General features: G+C 52.5%; 1 protein-coding gene across 3 annotated transcripts in view; it reads left to right on the top strand.

The window, feature by feature from the left end:
• SH3RF3 (SH3 domain containing ring finger 3) overlaps positions 1–16,985 on the top strand; it is a 410,554-nt gene that overhangs the window by 384,833 nt on the left and 8,736 nt on the right. For 2 of the 3 annotated variants that reach the window (XM_037807811.1, XM_037807809.1), the window contains one exon: positions 1,237–1,571. In XM_037807811.1, the coding sequence (XP_037663739.1) occupies positions 1,237–1,571 (335 nt within the window). Of the gene's footprint in view, positions 1–1,236; positions 1,572–11,725; positions 15,017–16,985 lie in introns of those variants that run through there. The other variant, XM_037807810.1, reaches the window with a different exon arrangement.

The following is a 16,985-nucleotide window of genomic DNA, read 5'->3' as shown; positions in this document are numbered from 1 at the left end:
CCAGTGAGAGAATGCGGGCGAAGTGCACCAAGGAGCAGGGCACTCCAGGTCCTCCCGCTGCTGTCAGTGGCTGGCGTGGGGGGGTTAGTACAGCCTGAATAAACGTGTGCTCACGGAGCCCTTGGCAGGGGGCGGCCGGGAGGAGCCGGTGACCTCCTGGGGAAGCGGTTTCTTCCTGAAGTGCTGCCCTCTGTTCGGGCCCAAGCAGTCCTCCCTCATCTGCAAATGATTCTCCCGGGGAATGTGTGAGCTGCATGCACACACGCACCCACATGCTCACACTCACACATGCACACACACACGTGCTCGCACACATGCACACCCACGCGGCAGAATTTCCTGTGTGGTACAAATCATTTTGTGCCGAGGAAAGTTTTCCTAAAATGCCGCCCAGGGTTTCCAAAGGAAACTTATGCCCGGGGATGCAGGGGCTTTAGCTGTGTTAACCCAGGAGGTGAGGGTTGCTTATCTCAGGAAGCGCCCTATAGAGTAATTAATCCCCCAGCTGGGCTGCAGAGCCCTGACGTTTTCTTTTAAAAATGTTTGATGCTAACAGGAAGTGATACGGGACTCACTGGCAAAAAGTGGGAAACTAGAGTTTTCAATAAAGAGCAATGGGTCCCTTCAGATCCAAAGTCAGCACGGAAAGCAGGCCCCAGCCGGCCTCGCCAAAAGGGAAACATAACGTGAGGCCACAGTTGGGTGAAGGGCACGTTCCCCCGAAGAGCAGGGACCCCACCCATGGTCTCCGAATTCTTGGGAAGTCCAGTCAGGAACAACGCACAGGAGGCCACGTCACCGGTCCTGCAAAGTCCACTTAGAAGAACTGGGTAAGGAGAAACCCAATTATATTGATTCCTGGTTCCTCTGACACAGCAAAACAAGGCTGCCAGGCTGGAACAAGGCCCTGAGGTGCAGGATGCCGTGCTTCCTCCTCTGGAACGGCAATCCCGCAGCACCCACTCCTGGGAACGCCCCGTCCAGCCCGACCCACGTCCCCTGCCCCCGGAGCCTCATGGATCTGTTCTGGACGTTTCTGCCAGGCTTTGGGGAAGGAAGGAGAAGAAGAAAGGAAAGAGAACAGCTTTGATTCTTCGCTTTGTTTTATTCCTCTAACTAGCTTAACAAGGTTATTTTTTAAAAGTTTTCAAATAGGATTATACTTACCCCCTCTCACTAATAGCAAGGGAATTTGGAAGCATTAACTCATTTGGTTTCAATTTTCTGTCTTTCCAGAAGGAGAAGAAGAGCGGTCTGCTGAAACTTCTAGCAGGGGCATCTACCAAAAAGAAGTCACGTTCCCCGCCGTCTGTCTCTCCGACCCACGACCCCCAAGTGGTGATGGACGCCTCCCTCCAGGGCGCGGTGGGACCCGAGATCTCCTCCCTGTCCAGCCACGGGAGGGCGGGGTCCTGCCCAATCGAGAGCGAGATGCAGGGCGCGATGGGAATGGAGCCGCTGCACAGGAAGACGGGCTCCTTGGATCTGAACTTCTCCTTGTCCCCTTCTCGGCAAGCACCTCTGTCCATGGCTGCTATCCGCCCCGAGCCCAAGCCGCTGCCCAGAGAGAGGTAAGGAGAAAGGGGTGCACGTGCATCCTCAGTGACAGTGATGCCGGGGTCGGTGAACAGGAGCCTACAGCCATGGAACGTCTCTGAGGATTTAGTTTGCAAGATATTCTCACTGTCTACATCTATTCCATTCCTGAGTTTGCCGATGAGTTTGAAAGCTGGAGCATTTTTCATTTTCTGAATCCATCTGGTTCCTAAGTTTGAGATTGCAAGGGATTCATCCAAAAATTTATCAGCACCTGTGTGACACTGAGCTCAAATAGTGTGAGTTCAGGAAGTGAGGGGAACCTGTACCCCCTCAATCCAGTGATGATTCGACTCACTGTGGGAACCCCGAAGCAGCCCCCCAGGCTTGGTCCCCAGGGGGGTCCTGTGTCCCACCCAGAGAGCAGATTTACTTGAGCCTAAGCCCTCTCAAATATCTTAAGTAATAAAATGTTACCCCAAAATAGGCTTCCAGAATCTGTAGTCCCTTAGGTTGAACTACATGAAATTGCCAATATGGACCCATCTTTGACCAAGAACAGTAAGTTCATATAGTTCAACCTAGAGTTTCACAGATCAAGACCCTGAGTCCGAGGAGGTGAGGTGATGCCCCAGCCCCTCGGCTGTGGAGCTGGGCTCTGTTTGGGCGTCGGGAGCCCCCGGCTGGGCCTCTTTCCACCCATCAGAAGGACTTTTACAAGAGGTCAAGGAGCTCGCTTCTTGGTCTGTGGATCAGACCCTTTGGGTTATCGGTCCTAAAAGAGCATTAAACAAAGCTGGAAGGCATTATGAGAGATGAAAATGGTCATCAAGTAGGATTACGGGAAAATACTTTCCAAAGTTCCTTAACACTGGAACATTGCTTGAATAATAAAACATTAGCCACCTCCTGAGAAAACAATTCTGTCGTTGCTGGTAGTGACCCTTTTCCCCAGCTCGGCCATCTTCACCGACGGCCACTTCATCCTGCCGTGTCTGTGCTCTGCTGCATCTCGGCTTGCGGGACTGTCAGCCGCGAGGGCCCCCTGCCCTCCTGGGTGCCTGCTGACCCGGGGGCCGCCTCCCCATTCCATGTGGAGGAAGGGGCCTAGTCATAGCTCCCTCCAGATCAGGGGTCGGCGAACTTGTTCTGTAAGGGGCCAGATGGTAAATGTTTTCGCCGTTGGAACACCAGAACAGCCAGAGACAAGACGTCAGTGCAGGGGTGGGGCTGTCCCAATAAAACTTTATTTATGGACACTGACATTTGGAGCTCATATAGTTTTCATGTGTCATGAAACATTGTTCTTCTTTTGACTTTTTTTCCAACCATTTGAAAATGTAAAAACCTTCTTGGTTCTCAGACCATAGAAATTTGCCTGCAGGCTGCAGTCTGCCGACCCCTGATCTGGATGTTTGACTTTAGAGCTGAGCCTATTGGACAACATTGAAATCAGGTCACTGTCCCCTGAAAACAAATCTCTCTCCAGGGTGATGGAGGGACAGGTATGCGGCCAGCAGCTATTGACCTCTGAGAGGCAGTTAGTTAAAATGTAAGTCTGTGTTTAAACCTATGTGTAGAATAGCTAACGTTTATTGTATGCTCTGTGTGGGGGTGGTATTCGGAACAGTCAACAGTTGGTTTGGATTCTGGCTCCAAATGCCCTGCATTGCCAGCTTGATGTCTGACCTTCTTGTGTGCTTGGCTCTGTGCTCAGTGCCTCCCAAGAAACCTTGAGGTCAGCACTATTACTATCCCCATTTTATAGATGAGGAAACTAAGGTTTAGTAAAAGGTTAAAGCAACTTGTTCACGATCACACAGGTGGTTAGCAGCAGAGACAACATTGGAACCGAGGGCTGTCCAACCACAAAGCCCAAGCCCTTGACCCCTCCATTTTGTGGGAGCCACATGGTCAGCACCCACCCCAGTGGCCTCACAAATGCAGAGGCATCTAGATACCTTCATGTTATAAATGGAATGGAAAACGTCACCTCCCTGCTGGGATATCACTGCATCGGCACCTACTTCCAGATCCTCCAAAACTGATTACCGCCCACTGGCTGTCCAGTGTACGACTGCATTCTCCACCCAATCACAACATAACTTATTACAGTAAAGTGCCTCAACCAGGACAAGTTCCCCAGACCCACCCACCTGGACACACACACCACCCTCTGCCTCCACTCCTTTCCCAAAGGAGCCTCCTCCAGCTGCAGCAGCTCTTACATGTCAGACACGTCTCCCCGTGCTGGGGGAAGCTGCCTGGGTTTCTGCATGTAGGTCCTGGCCCCACCTCCCCGGGCCACGCGGATTCCGTCTGTGGGCTCCTGAGAATGACAGCCTTCGAGGCCCTTCAGAGCTGCTGGCATGTCTCCCCTGAGTTTCTGTTCACCCCACATCCTTCAACTTCATCTTCAAAGACATAACCTCCAAACTCCTCTAACAACTGTCTTCAACAGAAGTCTGTGATCATCTAGAAAACTGAGAGTTACTCCCGTTCCCTGAATAGTCTGTCTAACCATGGTGTTTTGTAGTCAGAAAAGCCTAAAGCTACGCAGAGACTCTTGGCACCCGCCTCGTCCCCAGCACACAGCACAGCCTCACTAATGAGAAGAATTTTCAAAAAACAGCCTTGAACCAAACCACTTCCTAATGAGCCACAGAAATGCCATCTCCCTCAGCCTCTGCAGCCCACAGACAGCTCAGTGCTGAGGAGGTCGCGGTGGAAATAAATGCTGGCTCTCCAGGCTGAAGGGGCTCCAGAAAACCCTTAGACTCTGGCCCTGGAGGCTTGTGAATAAAACTTCCTTTGCAGCTGGAGGAGGGAGAACAGCTGTGGTTCCGCTGCCTTGCAGGGGCCGGAATCCCTATACCCTCATTCACTTGCCAAATATCTATGGAGGGCCTGCCGAGGGCCGGGCGCGCTTTATGATTATGGAAGTGGGAAACGGCTGGGAGGGCAGGATCGGGACCGGGAAACTCGAGGTTCTCACCACCCAGCTCCCAATGAGGGCCCTCTCTCACCCCTACGATGGGCTGGGTCGAGAAAAGGCCTGCATTTCTTGAGTGTCTCCCCTATAAAGACTCCCGTGGTTGCAACCTGTGTTTCTCTCTTGAGGATTTGGGAAGACAACACGGAGCTGCTCCCTAGGTTGCTCTGCAAGGAAGTTAGTTTAGGTCGAAGGGTCAGCAGAGGGACACCACAGGGAGGCTGCTGGGGTGGGACACCTTGGGGAACCCCCCGAGCCTGGGGTCTGGCCCCCGGCCTGCAAGCACGGAAGTCCTGCCCTGTCGTCTCGCTGGAAGTCAGTCTGTCCCTCAGAAGTAGATGTGCATGAACCAAGCTCACAAGCCTGACATATAAAACCAGAGGGCTAACTATCACTCCCTTTCAAGGGGACTTAACCTTCAGGTCATCTGAACATGTTCTTGCCCTGTGGATAATGTACAAGGAAGCCAGATTTTTGAAAATTGCATGGGGAATTCATAATAGGCAGTGTGGTTATAGGAGGTGTATGTCACATGCATCAGGTTAAAGCTGGCTAATGTCCCCATCTCCCCAACAGGGACACACCAAGATCCACCCAGTAGACCTGGTCAGGCCTGGTGCAGGCCAGCCCCCCTACCCCCACCCCAGGCTCTGGCACCCTCCCTCCCTCCTGGCTCTCCTCTATCTTGGCAGCATTGCAGAGTGGCTTGGAGCAGATATGTCTGCCATTTACCAGCCATTTCACCTCAAAAGTTCCTTAAATCATTGGAGTCCCAGGTCTCACATATATAAAATGGACATCATAAAATCTACTTAATAAGCCTACTATTTGTAAAACACCTAGATGAATACCCAGAAAATTATGAGTGCACAGTAAATTATCATCATCATCATTATTCCACTGCTTCCTGGTATATCCCCTCCTCCCTTTTGGTTGACAAATCTTTTTTCCATATCCTCACACATTCAGGCACTTCATCCCCAGCACTTGCTATCCTGTGAGTCATTTGGCTTTGTTAGGATTTAAACATGTTTTCTAGTTATTTGTTTTGACCCCTTATGTAAGTGGAATAATGCCCACATCCTGATACCTGAAACCTGTGACTGTGTTACTTTACCTGGCAAAGAGGAATGGGGGTTGCAGGTGGAATTAAAGTTGCTGATCAGCTGACATTGAAATAGAGAGATTGTCCTAGATTACCTGGGTGGGCACAATACAATCACATGGGTCCTTTAAAGCAGAAGGAGGAAGCAGAAGAGGAAGTCAGGGTTATGTGATTTGAGAAGGACTCCGCCTGCCATTGCCGGCTTAGAAGATGGAGGAAGGGGCCGCAAGCCAAGGAATGTAGGCAGCCTTTAGAAGCTGGAAAAGGCAAGGTGTTTTAGTTTCCTAGGCTGCTCAAAGCAGATACCGTGGAATGGTTTCGACTTAAACAATGGGAATTCTTTAGCTTACAATCTTACAGTTTTGAGGCCATGAAAATGTCCAAATCAAGGCATCATCATGACGATGCTTTCTTCCTGAAGACCGGCTGCCAGTGATCCTAGTCTCCTCTGCCACATGGCAAGGCACATGGTGGCATCTGCTGGTCTCTCCCTTCTCTTCTGGGTATCGTTGCTTTCAGCTTCTTGCTTCCATGGCTTTCTCTCCCTCCCTGGATTCCTGTTGTTTATAAAGGACTCCAGTAAGAGAACTGAGACCCCCCCCCCCAAATGAGGTGGGTCACAACTTAACTGAAGTCCTACTTACAAAGGGCCTACACCCTTTGGACTGACTTTAAGAATAGGCTTTTCTGAGGCACATACAGCTTCAAACCATCACACAAGAAAGAGATTCTCCCCTAGCGCCTCCAGGGAACAATGGCCCTGCTGACACCTTGATTTTAGCCCAGTGAGACCCTGTCAGACTTCTAACCCACAGAGGATAACCAACTTGGGTTGTATTATGCCACTGAGTTTGTCATAATTTGTTACAGTGGCAATCTGAAACTAATACACATGTTGATATTAAAATGTAGCATCCAGGGTTGAGATGTGTTTTCATCATTTCCAAGTTCTCAGGGCCCATCACTCTGTAACTACCACATCCCCCCACCGCAGGGGCCTATCCATCCGCAACAATGTTGAAGCAAGTTTGCCAAGAAGCCTAGAACGCGGAGGATCACCTGAGGAAGCCTGTTGCCAGAGAGGAGAACAGATGACAGAGAAAGAGGACAGGACACTCCAAACCTCATAGCTAATTGCAATTTGCAGCAATAGGAATCCATTCTGATTTTGAGCATTTGGATTCCTTGAGCCCTACGCCGGAAACTGGGCTATAATCAGCATAGCCTTAATTATACTCAGCAGGACGGAGTCTCTAATTGATTTAAGATGCCACAATGATGACACTGGGGGAGCTGCAGTCGTCCACTGTTCAGAGGGCGCTTTATGTCTGTTATGGGCAATATTAATTACTTTCATGCAGCAGAAAGAATAACTCCGAGTCTAGGAATAATCTGGACTGAAACATTAAACACTTGTATAAATTCAGCCCACATCCATCTGGACTCATTAAATCACTAAATTGCTCAGAAGCACCAAATTACTTTTTTTTTCCTAACAAATTACATTTTTAAAGCTGCTTGTTTGTTTTGCATCTGGCAGTGAGGCAAAAGCCAAAAACTTGTGTTCAGAGTCTAAGAAATCTCACCTCTTGCTTTCTTGACTTCCTTGGGGAAGAGAGAGAAGGAGGCAGGTGTTTGGAGAGGCCCTGGGAAAATGCACGGGTAGGACAGACACTGAATTTGAATTTTATGGACACACACACACACACACACACACACACACACATACACACACACATACACGGCCTCAGATTCCAGAGGAAATAGCCAGAGACGTGGAGTATGCAGGAAGTCAAGGCTGCATTTGGGTGCTGTGCTTCCAATTTGATCAGCCCATTCCTTACATCCCAGCGTCCATCTGTCTTCCTTCTAGGTGAGGCTAGCGGGCAGCAGTTTGCAGAGATGCTGGGCTGGGAGGAGGGCTGGAACCACACCCTACCACCGCTCCTCCCTCACGTTCCTGAAAGCCTGAGGGGGAGCGGGCAGGGTGTGCAGGACCACCTTGCCAGGCTCTGGCATGCCTGCTGACAGCAGATGGGAATGGGCCCAATCCCTTCGCACCTGCAGACCTTCCAGGGCAGTTAGAGTTGCCAAGACCAGGGCCTGGCCTAGCCCTGCTCCCTGGGGAACGCTGGGGTATAAAGGGGCCACACCCAGAAAGTTAGCCTCAGGAGCCACCTTCCTGCTCTTGCCTGTAGAGCAATGGGGGTCTGTGTGGGCCCCAGGAGATCAGTACCTTAAGCGCTAGGCCTGGGTCTCCTTCTTGTGCGCTTCTTGAACACAAAGCCCAGCTACCACCAAACCGTGGCTATCTGTCCCAACCTGGACAGGGGCAGGTGCCCCCAGGCCCCAGGAGCAGGTCAGACTGAGGAAGCCCTGAAGTCTTCCTCACCTAGAGTGTTTTCGCTCAGAGCCTTAATCCTGAAACACCTGTGAGTACAACATTCAGCCACTGAACCTGTCCCCTGGCCCTGCCCCCCAGGACTCTTGTCACATAGGTCCAGGATGGAGCCCAGGAGTCTGTCTCAGGGGCCCTGATGTCTGTGAGCCACTTTAAGAAATGCTGGCTTAGGGTCCTTGTATTATTATTATTATAATTTATTTATAACTTTGTGGTTTCTCAAAGCCCAAAATATCTCAGATCAGAGGCTCTGTGTACAGAATCCCTTGAGAACCCATAGGACGGCCTGAGGGCCCTGAGGATTTACTGCAGGGCCACTTGTGTGGTGAGGGCCCTCAGGGGTACAGAGGCAGGGGTCCCCAGGGCACAGGCCCTCTCCCAGTGGCTGACAGCCCAAGGAAGCCGAGGGATGAAGGGCTTCCCACCTTCCACCACCCCCAGCCAGTGGGCCAACACCTTGGCCTGGGCAGCACCCAGGAAAGGAAGTCCAGTCCAGGCTGAGAGTTTCAGAGAATGAGGCTTTTTAATCAGGCCCTGGGCCTCTGAGGTCCTCCCCCACTGTAGATGCAGATTCTCAGGCAGCCTTTACTCTCCTCAGAGGAAGGAGGAAAAGAGAACAATATGAGGAGCCAAGAGAGAGTTGGGAGGGGCCAAGTGGATGAAATATATAAATATTTATAGCATGAGGATTTGGGGGTTTGCAGGGGCTACCTGGGTTTGCAGAGGCTCCCAGAGCCCCCCCCCCCCCAGAGCCCCCACCAGCCACCCAGTGTGGGAGCCTGTGGCTTGCAGGCCCGAGAGCCAGGGTGCAGCCGGAGGGAGCGTTTGCGCAGCTCTGCTTTGTCTCAGCAGGCCTGGGGCAATCTGAGCCCCCCCACCCACCCACCCCGGAGTCCCCACGACCTCGGCCCCCCAAGCACAGGTCGCTGTGGGACAGGTGGCAGCATGGGGAACTGCTCTCTCCTGCAAAGCCCCTTGTGCACATTGCAGCTCCTATTATTTGCCTTTGCCCACGAGGCAGGGGACAGGCAGATCTATTAGCCGAGGAGCAAGATGACCGATGGCCTTTGGTGGACTGGACACACCAGTGAACGTTAGACAAGCCAGAGCAGCTGGGCCCGGAGGAGGAGCTATTCATTACGAGGTGAATGGTGAGGCTGCGGGTTCTTCGGAGTCTACTGCTGACCCTCAGGCCCGTCTCCCACTCCCATCCCCACGTCCACCCCCAGTCCCACCCCAGCAGAAGCCTCTGGCCCCTGGCTGGCTCTCACCCGGCTGCCACTGCCTCTGCTGCCAGCATTTCCCCCTCTTCAACCCAACAGGGCCACCTAAAGACCTCCTGCCTTCCCTCATTCATTCATTCATTCATTCAACAATGCAGTAATGCAGCAGCTATTAATTGAGCAGCTGCTGTACACCAGGTACTGTTCTAGGCACTGGGGCTATAGCAACGAACAAAATGGGCAACAATTCTTGTGGTCCAGTGTGGGGCCACAGATGCTATCCAGATGTAGGCAGAGTCGGGGGGCTGGAGTGAGCAAGGGGGGTGCAGCAGGGGGTGTGGCCAGAAGGCCTGGGGCCTCAGGGGCCATCTCCTGAATTTGCCTGGTGCTATGGCAGAGGTGGGAACCACTGGAGAGTTCCGAGCAGAAGAGGGACGTGATCTGACTTGCGTCTTTAAGGATTCCCTCTGGCTGCTGAGATGAGAACAGGCTGAAGTGTAGCAAGAGTAACGCATGGAAGCCTGTCAGAGGCAAGGGCAACAACCCCAGAATGGGGAGATGAATTTGGGAGTCGTCATCATAGACAGTATTTAAAGCCGTGAGGCTGGAGGGGATCCCCAGGGGATTTGGTGGATGGATCTTGGGCAGGTGCTTATTTTCAGGGTTCTTTCCTAAGTAGCCTCAAATGCAGCATCCAGAGATTGTCACTCAATCCAGCAAGCAGGCTTTGAACATCTCCCCTCCGCCAGGCTCTGGGCAAAATGGGTGCCTGTAGCAAGAGGAGGTTCTTTGGTGATTTGCAGCTAGAGATTGTCATAGGTGAGAACAGCTACGGACAGTTAATAACCCTCACCCTGCCAGCTGCAAAATCCATACTCATTTGTGATGTGGATTCTTCTGGACTGCCAAGACAAGGCTAAGCTCTTTCTGCACAATTGTCTTTAGGATCCAGGCAGTCATCTGCCATAAAGATTGAGGGTTCAGGGTTCCAGTCAAATGTTGGCACAAAAAAAAAAAAACCCTCTGGAGTTTCCTAAAGAACCAGCGGGAAGCCATGAGGCCCAGCTGGCTGAGGGAGAGGGGACCTGGGCATTTCCTGTCGGGCTGGGCTGGCAGTGAGCAATGAGGGGCACAAGAGTTCTGGCTTGTTTCCCCCTTGGGGTGGCGTTGCAGAAGAAGGGCGAGCACAACTGCCCTTTAGCCTTCCCCCTCCTCATCTAGGCTGGCAGGCTTGGGCTGGGGGGCAGCAGAGTGCACGTGGTGGTGAAAGTGGCCAGGCTGGCGAGTGCACCGGTGAGCATCTGTCACCATTTCCCTGCTGGCTGCCCGCCACCCCTAGGTTGTCAGGCTGCCCCTGTGCCAACCGTGAGGCCCCGGTCCTTGGCCAGAGAGGGCCGACCCGTCTCAGGTCCTGGGAGAGCCGGAGGTGCCCCCTGGCCAGGCCCAGTCCTGCCCTCAGTTAGAGCTTGGTCCCACCCACAGCCCCTGAAGTCGCCCAGGAGGCAGGGGCCATGGCAGAGTCTGTACAGTTGACTCTCTTGGTTAGATTTTTATGTAAATATTGGTCTGAAAACAGGGCCATTAAAGAGGCCTTGGAGGCCGCAGGGCAGGGGCCAAGGCCTCATGGGATGTGAGTGGAAAGACAGACAACACTGAGACATATGACAAATCAAGGCCAGTTCAAGTGCTAACACTACAATATTTTATCATTTTTGGTGCATATTTTTAAATGACAACCACTTTACCCCCCAAAATGTCAAGGACATGCCTCCTGTGGGGCTCCCAACACCGGGAAAGGTAGGACGTGCAGAGGAAGCCCCTGCTTTTTCAGACAAAGAAACCAACCCTCAGACAGGTCACAGCAAAGAGCTCAGGACCTGACGTAACAAGCCCCACCTCAGGTGTCCTCGTCCACTCCCCGCTCCCACGTCCTCTTCCTGGGGAGGCCACGGCCTGCAGGAGGAGGGTCACGGCCTGCGGGAGGAGGGTCACGGCCTGCGGGAGGAGGGTCACGGCCTGCGGGAGGGAGGTCACTCTGGCAGGAAGAATGAAGGGCTGGCATGGGCCAGGGTGGGTGGGGGGCTTAATCTGGGAGGTGAACTGTGGGCAGAGAACATTCCAGCAAGTCTAAAATGACCTCAAAGGGAAATTTTTTGAATTTTTTTAATAAGAAATAAACTTTAAAATTTTTAAAGAGGTATAAATAAAAATAAAAGTGGAAAAATTAAAAAGAGGGAAACACAAAAATAAGTTAAAATTTTTTAAAAGTGGGAAAAGTGGCCGAAATTATAATAATTTACACCAGAGGGAAGAAGGAGAGAAAGGAGAGAGAAAGAGAGAGAGAGAGAGAGAAAGAGAAACACCAGCAGGTCCTGGGCCTTCCCTCTCCCACATCACCGTCGTTCCTTCCACCACGCCCCTGAAGCCTCGGCCCGCTTTACCTACCCCGGTGTCTGGTCTGCCCGCAGGTACCGCGTGGTGGTCTCGTACCCCCCTCAGAGCGAGGCGGAGATCGAGCTGAAGGAGGGCGACATCGTCTTTGTGCACAAGAAGCGCGAGGATGGTTGGTTCAAGGGCACCCTGCAGAGGAACGGCCGCACCGGCCTCTTCCCCGGCAGCTTCGTCGAGAGCTTCTAGGACTCGCCGTCTCCCGGGCGCCCCTCTCTCCGCGGGTCAGGACCTCCCAGGGGACTCCACGGCGCGAGGAGAGGGACCGAAGGGCCACAGCGAGGGCCCCTGCCCCGGCCCCGAGCGGCGATGCCAGGTCCCTGCGACACGGGTGCCCTGGACCCGGCCCGGGAGGGCGCCGAGGTAGTGCCTTCTGCCCGCGAGCCCCAGCCGAGAGCACACGCTCTGGGGGCGTTCGTCAATGAGATGCCAACTCCCTCTGTGTAAATTGTAAAGAAAATATCTTTTAAAAAAGAAGAAGATGATGACGAGAGTCGATTTATTGCTGTAACTTATTGCCGAGCTGCAGTGTTCTTGTTTGCTGCCTATGCAAGATGGAGCTGAAAGTTGCAGGGGGGTCTGCTGGGAGCACTGGAACCCGACGCCCGGGGCTGGAGGGCTGGGGATTGGAAGGAGAGAGTTTGGAGGTCTTCACAGGCCTGCCCCAGGGTTCGAGTGGGGCGTCCAAACGCTACGTCACCCTCTCTCCATATACCTCAAAAACCTGCCACTGGTCACTCTGCAGGAGTGCTCACGAACGTGCGGTGCTTTTCCAGAAGGGTGCTGGTGGAGGGGCCCCAGGGAGTCCCTCGCAAAGCCGGCCACACGGCTCTTGCTGGGGATGCCGACCTGAATCCCATCTGGCTTTGTCTCCCGCCAATATTATAAGCAACAATTTTGTTTTTGCCACCACCGTCCCTTTCCATTGCTTCTTTCTTACAACATACCTTTTTAAATGTAAAGCTGTTAGACTTTATATATTTCTAATAGGTCCTACATTGCCTATTTTTTCATACATCTGGTGCTGCCTTTTTTGTAAAACTAGTAGTGACTTGGTTGAGCTTGAAAGAAAAAAAAATGTCTGAGGCGACATCAGACAGGCAGAATTTTTATACTTACCACGTGAATTTTGGAGAATGCAGAAAGTCCATGTCCTCCACATCAGAATGCTGGCTAGTGCTCCATGGGGTATGAGGGAATCCATTTGGATGGTGGGGGGAGAGCTTGAAAGAGGCCAGTTTCTTTAAACCCTTACCAAAACCCCATGCTCTGTCTAGACAGTGATAATTATTATTCAAGAATTGGAAACATTTCGAGGAAAGGTCATTGTAATTGCCTTTCATGTGACAGTAAAGAGAACACTGTAGGTCTACCCCAGCCCGGGAAGGCGGAATTTCCCTTCAGTTACTGCTTCAGAGAGAAGAACTGCAATTAGCATTGTCAAAATATGGTTTCTTGCTATACAGATGTACGGTTTTTGCCATGATTCAGATTCACCACATTATGAAGGCTTTTTTCTTCTTCTTCTTCTTTTAAATAAATAGATGCTCCCTTACCGGGCAGTGCAAGCCGTTGTCTCCTGCAGACTTAGAGGCGGAATAAAGAGGAGCAGACAGAGGAGCTAATCTAACGGCTCAACACCTAGGGGAGCTGGGAAGGGAGAGAAAGAGGAGGAACGGGCAGCTTTGATTGTGGAGTCTTCAACTTAGTGGAGTTTGGAGGAAATGTTTTCATTAGTAAGACAACTCTCTTCCCACAAAACCTGAATCGAACAGCCCTGATGCAAAACAATTTTATTCTCACGAGATTTACACCTTAGGAATATTTTTTTTTCATCATTTTGATGTCACAGTTTGTAACCCCTTTCTATAGATGTGTTTTCAGAAACCACTCAGACTTAAATTAGGCTGAATAAATTAGTCTTTGGTAACATAAGGTCTTCCTGGTTTTCAAGGATGGCACAAATTCCAGAAACAGAGTCTCTCGCCTGACACGATGCCTTTGAAACACGAAATGCTTATTTTCGGAGTTCCTATTTTAGGATGTGACTTGGCTATTTGTGTCATGCTTGGAGGAAGGTTCTTTCCTTCATTCCAAATGACAATAGATTTAAGAAACTAGTTTTGAAACAAAGAAGAAAAAATCTGGTTTAAGCATAGGGAGGTGGTTAATCAAAACCAGCCAGTATCTATCTGCCGTTAGGCACCAAACGGGTTGCCTGGCACACACAAAAATCATGTGCGTGTTTAAAACCCTATTGTCACTGAAACCATGTGTGGGTTAACACGCTGGTGGATACACTTGTTCTCTGGTGAAGCCAGAATTAATTCAAGGCCCCAGATAATAAGGAATTTAAAAAAAAAAATCTAGGGCAGTTACCACATAACAGAAGAGACTAATTAGGACTTTCTTTTCTCTCCCAACCACCACCCATGTGGTGCTAACTGTTGAAATGTGGTCAAAAACCTAGTCCCCATGGGGAGTGGCCACAGCCCATAAGGGCTCAAACACCCCAGAGTCGAGACTTGGGTTGAGTAGACAAGGTTCCTTCTCATTGGGTGGGTACTGTCACAGCCTTAGAAAGAGAAAAGAAACCCCAATTAGCACAACACCATGGCGGCCTGGCCAGCCAGTGGCAGGAGCATGCTCCCATGTGGGGTTCCCTGGGAGGAAACCCCAGGCTGCACATCCACCCCGCATCCTTCACCATGCATATTTTAAAACACAAGCAAATCTTCGTGAAAATTTGACCCATGGAGAGGAGCAGGAGCAGCCTCAGCCCCTTTCTTTGGGCCATCTTATCTTTAAAGACACACACATTTGGGCTGTTAAGATGAAACCAATGCCTTGTTTGAAGCCTTCGTGTTCAACCTGCCCCAGTAAATCATACATCTTAGTTGTGGAGTAATATTTGGTGGTGGAGGAGCACAGCACACAGCCTGTAGCACCAGTGAGCAGAGGCGGGGGAAACCCGGTTCACAGAGGACAGCCCGGGCCACCGGAGGGCTGGGGCCCTTAGAGGCCACGCGGCGAGCCGAGGGAACGGAGGGAGGCAGGGATGGCTTGCGAGCTCTTCGCAGGGGCCACAGGCATTCTCCTGGCAGCCTCGTGACATAAACGCCAGGCGTGCGTGCCGCCAGCTCAGCTGACTGACTGAGAAACTCTTTGTACTTTGCACAGTTCACACACACACACACAAATGTTTTTGTTACACATAAAATGTCAGCGCGTGATTTTGGAAAAATTGACAGTGATGACAAACTATGATGCCTGTGTTTCCCAGTCTTTAAATAAAAATGCACATGGAGTGAGCTGGTGTCAGACACTTTTCTCTTGGGTGTTGGAAGCAGGGGGTCGGGGGAGCAGGGGCCATGGGGAGCTATGAGAAAGGCACCTGGCCCTGAGCCAAAACAGCAAATCAAAAGACCCAGAAGGGGCCAGACGCCCCCCAGCATTCCCGCTGGCCAGCGCTGGGGAGTGGGCCAGAGGTTTGCTTCCAACCTCCCACCCCAGCAGGTTGCCCATGGGTGGGGGTGGGGGAAGACTGGGTTTCCGTCCGGGCAGGTGGGCTGTTCGGGCGTCAGGTGGCTGCATCGAGCGCTCGTGGAAGATCCACTCGTGGGACCTGCAAGAATCAAGCCACAGAAGCCAGAGACCAGCCCAAGCTCAGAGGAGCTCTAGCTGCCCTCCTGGGAGGGTGGAGTGACTGATGACCCACCGTCCCCTCCTGTGGGAAAGCTTTCGGTGTCCGTGGCCACTGCAAGCCCCTCTGCGAGGGAGTGGCAGGCGATCAGCTCCACAAAGGGCATATTCCCCACCTGTGCCCAGGGACGCCGTTGCCTCTCGGGTCCTTGGGTGCCCCGCCGTGGGGAGCCTGTACTCTAAAGCGGAGAACTGAGGACCAACGGGAGGGGCTTCCCGAGGGCTGCCGCCCTCCAGGAAGGTGCACCTGTGCACCTGCCCACCCTCCTTCCCCGCTCCTACCCATTCATCCAGCAGGTGCTTCCTCAATCATCTCTGTGCCCAACACTAGACCCCAGAGAGGGATTAAGGTGAGATGATCCTGCCTGAGGGGTGTCTGCTGGGTGGCGCCCCCCTGGGAGCTTTCCAGGCTGGAATTCGGATGCCCTGGTAGGAGCTGGGAAGGCCCAAGCCCCTGCCCTTGGGTCTTCCCCCAGGAGGGGATCGCAGCCAGCTTCCCTTAAGCCCTGCGGTGACAGCTGACACGATGGCGTCTCCCAACCTGAGGGGTAGACCCTGGTCTGTGGCCAGAAAATCGAGTGTTTGGTGCTGTGGAAACAGAGGTGAACAAAACCCATGTGGCACCTGTTCTCATAGAGAGGACATTGTATTGAAGAAGTCAAAAGGCAAATTAAATAACCAGACAATAGCTACAATAACTTGGCAAATAATTACTACAGGGTGAAGTGCTGAGGCATCAAAAGGAGAAGCTAATCTATTTGGGGTGTGGTGGGTGGAGGCCCAGTGCCAGAGGGATTCTCTGGCTTACTGGGACCTCCAGAGCAGCCTTTTGTAGAAATAAATGAGGCAAAGGGAGTAGAGAAGAGCATATGCAAAAACCTAGAGGCTGGAGAGAGCGTGGCACCAGTCAAGGAACTGAGAGAAGCCCAGGAAGGCTGGGAAGGAGAGCGAGCGAGCGAGAGGGAAGGAGGAAGGGAGAGGGGGAGGGGGAAGGGGCGAGGGAGCGGGAAATGGGGCCGGGAGGGCTGAGACGGGAGTGGGCGAGCAGGTGGGCTCACTCACGCCTTCTGGGCTCAAGTCAAGGGAAGGCTTTGGAGCGTCTGAAGGAGGGTGACGTAACGGTATCGGTGTTCTCAGCAGCTCCCTCTGGCGGCGGCACAGTGAACGGGTGGCGTGAGTGTGGGGAAACCAGCTCGGACGCTGCTGCAGAGGGCCAGGAAAGAGGTGCTTGTCTTTGCCCCGGTTGGTGGCAGGGACGGGCGGAGCAGTGGGCAGCTCTGAGCCAAGTCACCGTGGAGGCCCAGGAGGCAGCCGGGGGTCCCCGCTATGGAAGGCGACACCGGGAGGCAGCTCTTCTTTCAGGACTGTAGAGACAACCAGGAGAGGTGGAGGGAGGGAAGACAGGAGCATCCCCAGCTGCGGGTCCGTCGCCGCCCACCGAGACCCCCGTAGCCAGCCCGAGGGACCGGGCGTGGGCTGCCTCGCTCTCAGGCACACTGAGGCGCCTGCCCGTTTGCTGAACGGAAATGCCGACCCTGCCCCTGACTCTGCCCTTGACCTGCGGTTCTTCCAGGCCAG

The sequence above is a fragment of the Choloepus didactylus genome, chromosome 17 (genome assembly GCF_015220235.1).
Source record: "Choloepus didactylus isolate mChoDid1 chromosome 17, mChoDid1.pri, whole genome shotgun sequence".
In the NCBI taxonomy this organism is placed as follows: Eukaryota; Metazoa; Chordata; class Mammalia; order Pilosa; family Megalonychidae; genus Choloepus; species Choloepus didactylus.
This window is presented reverse-complemented; position numbering and strand designations above follow the sequence as displayed.